The sequence below is a fragment of the Nestor notabilis genome, unplaced genomic scaffold, assembly GCF_000696875.1.
Source record: "Nestor notabilis isolate BGI_N333 unplaced genomic scaffold, ASM69687v1 scaffold13487, whole genome shotgun sequence".
In the NCBI taxonomy this organism is placed as follows: domain Eukaryota; kingdom Metazoa; phylum Chordata; class Aves; order Psittaciformes; family Psittacidae; genus Nestor; species Nestor notabilis.
The window spans coordinates 180-4113 of record NW_009936124.1 but is presented as its reverse complement, the minus strand read 5'-3'; the positions used below and the strand labels follow the sequence as shown (position 1 = coordinate 4113).

Here is a 3934-nt window from a genome sequence, read left to right as displayed (position 1 = left end):
GCTGTTGAGCATCACACATGGCTTCTGGTGACAGAGCCTGAAGCCGAGTTTAAACAAGTGATTCAGCTTAGGATCTGCGTGTTTTAAATAGACATGGACCAAAACCAAGGGCAACAGATGTAGAAAAACTGAAGACTGACACCAACTGAAAAATAACTATTATTTTTCCATTCCATCAACCAGTTATAAAACTATCCAACTTGTGCACCTAACACAGTAACTAACAAAAAGAAAGCATTTTATTCAGAACAGATTGGTATGTTTTTACAAAAACGTCATGATTCAACTTACAAACTTAGCACTACCGTTAGCAATGTACCTTTCCTGAAGGTGAAATCGTTGCCTTTTATCAAATGTCAACTGCAAGAGCGTGTAAATAAAAAAACCCAACAAATAACCCACGCCAAAACCCACTGACACCCATACCCCAAAGGCTCTATTTAGAATATATATAAAATATATATATACACACACAAACATACAACATGTCTTCATAGATGACAACCGTATCAATTTATACTTCAGGTCCTTCTCCTCCAGGAACCAGCTATAAAAGAATAAGACAATTTTATGTTATTACCATAGGTTTGAGCTCTACAAACCCACATGTTCTTGCTTTACAACATTTTGGCAGATGAAGGCTTTATAGTAGACTACAAAAGTAATTTTTAGATCTAGTATTATCTTCCTCTTCCCCAAAAGAAGTAGTCAGTTGCTGACAGAGAAGCACATACCAAAAAGAATCTCCAAAATAGGAAGAATGTTTAACAAACACAAAGGAGATCCTAGAGAACAGACATTTTGGATTTTGTCTTTGTTATTCAATTCAAGGAGATGATTCAATTTAGAAACATTACAGCTTGTTTTAAAAAGACAAAGAATATGCTTCCTTTCGTGAAGACTTTCTCCAATTGCTGACTCTTCCCCAGACTGTTGCTATACTGGTAATTTGTTTTCCTCTTTCCAACTTCTATTGCTAAGCAGAGCCCGGAAACTAAGAAAGAGCCTGAACCCTTTTACAGACAGCAGGGAGTAGCATTTTCCTGTAAAGAAAGCAAGGAACTGAACAACTGGAAAGGAAAAACATGAATGGGGGGGGGCAGGGGAAGAAAAACAAAAGAGGATAACCATTCCTTTTACTATTTATATATTCCTTTTTAACAATTTTAACCATTCCTTTTCCTTTTTAATATATTCTTACTAATTAGCTGAGCATTTCTAAAGACAAAGACCTTCACTGCTTTGGGGACTGAAGTAAGAAAAAGTCTAAATTCTTCCTGATGGGGGAAGATACGTCTCTGGAAGAGACACAAGATCTAATACAGAAACTCATCTGTGTCTTCCTGAAAATTTGCACTGTAAGTCACCAGCTTCTGCTTCAAGGACAGTGCACCACCAGCTTAACTGGATGGTGATAATTTCACCCATACAAGACGTCGGAACATGCACAGTCCTTTCAAGGATGCAGAACAATAACCAAATTAAAAAAAGGCTTTGAAATTAAGTCAAGATGGCAGTTGCAAAGACACACAGTAGGGAGATGCAAGGAAGGTTAAGACAGCAAAATGGAGATTCTTCTTCATTTACAGAGCTGACAAACTCAAACCAGATTTCCTCTTCTCTTCCCACAAAATTAGTAATGCCTTTATGTAGGAAGTCCAGACTTTGTAGGCATCTACACAGACAAGTAAAAAACTACTGTGGATCTGCTTTTGTGGTACTTAATAATTGAGTATTGTAATTCTGCAATTGCTGAATTCTGCAATTTCCTGTTTCAGTACTGCTATACATACATAAGCACATAATATACTAAAAATCACAGTGCTTTCAGTTTGGTATAAGCCAACAGACCTCCAGATTTTTTTTTTCACAGCATGTAAAAGATGCATGCTCTGTGGGCATCACGTGCCAAATGACTTGATGAGCTTGTAAGCATCCAAACTTCTGCAAACAAATTTATACATGAGCTAACGCATGAGATGTAGATGTATCTCACCCTACATACTCATGCAAACACTCACGAGTTGAAAGCTGCTGTACGAACCAGTCTACAACAGTGGACAACAATGTCAACAATTCCCTTGCACACCTGAAGACCAGAAACTTATTCACCAAAATAAAACCAGGGCCATGCTCTCTTCATCTTCATGCTTACTGTACCAAGAAAGGCACTGAGATCACTTTTACAGCATTGTTCATACACACGTATGCCCTGGAAGCTACTTGAAAATAGCTTTTGTCTTGGAACTATCTGGAAAACTCAACTGCTTATCGATTTAAAGGTACAGAAAATAAATGCATGCAGCCTTTTAGAAATGATGACTTACCATTGTTATATTATTTCCATTTAGCAAAATCTGGTCTAGCTTCGTGATTCTTCTGCCTTCAGGTGTAATCTCACTGAAGCAGCATTAGAAGTGAGTAAGAACACGTAACCAGGGACAACAATTACAGTTTTGATTACAGAACAGATATAAATCTCCGCATTAAGATGGCATTTGTTGGAACTAACAAACAAATTGGTTACACTGCAGCACAACCTTGATAAATTGACCACCTGGATACAGACAGCTACCTGGCAAATAAAAAGATCCATGGTACTTTTCTGCTCAGTACACAAAGATACCAATTTTACCTTCTAAATCTCAGCAATTTCTTGAATACCAATACTCCAAATAGGTTTCAAATAACAACATGGCTTGAAAAAGAAATAAATACTCATCCTTAAATCTGTCAGCTTTTCAAATCTTTGACCAAACCATAAGGAAATGTGAAAGCAAGCAAGCAAACAAACTACTGGAAAGCTCAGCACACAGCCCATGCAAAATTAAGGCTACAAATTAGGAACCTGAATACAAGTATAAATCGTGCAACAGCTACTCTATGACATGGCTGCCAGGAATAGATCACCCTTTACTGTTTAAGTGCAAGGTATAAACTATTCAGCTGGCAAGTTTCCAAACATGTAAGAACACTCTGCTTACAGATATTGTACAATACTTTTCCTCTGGAAACCAAACACTAAATAGCAACTAGGGGCAGAAATAGTACTTACAATTCTGTGACATCTTCTAACACCATGTCTGAAAATCCAGTTTCAAGGAAAATAAGGCCCAGAATTTTAAAATCAAAGCATTTAAAATTATTTTCATTTTACACTGAACTGTGATTTTATCCGTAAAATAAGAATATCAGAATAACACAACCCAGACAAGAAGATTCTATCCAGTGGACTCAAACCTCTCAAAAGTAATAGATGACTTGAGCTGAAGCATAAAGTGGACGGCCTTAAGCACTTGCACCAAAGGATACTGACAAAGTCATCAAATCCTAGAAGCGTTCCAACAATTTCTTTATCACTCTTCATCACGATATGGATGCGTGAACCTATGCATTTGTCCACAAGCTCTGTCAATAAAAACAAACAAAAGATTTGAAATGCACAAGAGATTATTTTATAGAATGCAAATTTTTCAGGACGACCGCCCTGACACCACGATGGCAAATAAGTAATTGCCACATACACTGGTGGAAAAAAAAACACAACAAAAGAACAAAAAACCCAAAACCAAAACACAAAAAAGTTAGGGAAAAAATTAAATCATAGAATCTGCTAGACTGGAAAAAGACCTTTAATATCATCAAGTCCAACCGTTATCCCAGCACTGCCGAGTCCACCACTAAACCACGCCACTGAAGGCTTCATCTACACGGTTTGTGAACACTTCCAGGGACGGTGATTCTACCACTGCCCTGAGCAGCCTGTTCCAATGCCTAAGCCCCCTCTCCGTGAAGAGATTTTTTCCCCCTATCCAGTCTAAACCTCCCCCGGCGCGGCTTGAGGCTTTTACCTCTTGTCCTAAAAAGACACTAAAAATATATATTTGAAAAGTCTCTTTGCACACTCTGCTGCTAGCAGAAAAACTACTTTCTG

The 3934-nt window shown here is 37.7% G+C and overlaps 1 protein-coding gene across 1 annotated transcript; it reads right to left on the bottom strand.

Annotated features, from left to right (window-relative positions):
• Positions 1-514: 514 nt before the first annotated feature.
• Positions 515-3412, bottom strand: LOC104408544 (U6 snRNA-associated Sm-like protein LSm5). Its single transcript, XM_010018186.1, has 4 exons — positions 3313-3412; positions 3056-3083; positions 2328-2400; positions 515-547 (listed from the first exon to the last, which is right to left on the bottom strand). The coding sequence occupies exons 1-4, from the start codon at positions 3365-3367 to the stop codon at positions 515-517; spliced, it is 189 nt and encodes a 62-aa protein (XP_010016488.1). The 5' UTR covers positions 3368-3412.
• Between the last annotated feature and the right edge of the window lie 522 nt (positions 3413-3934).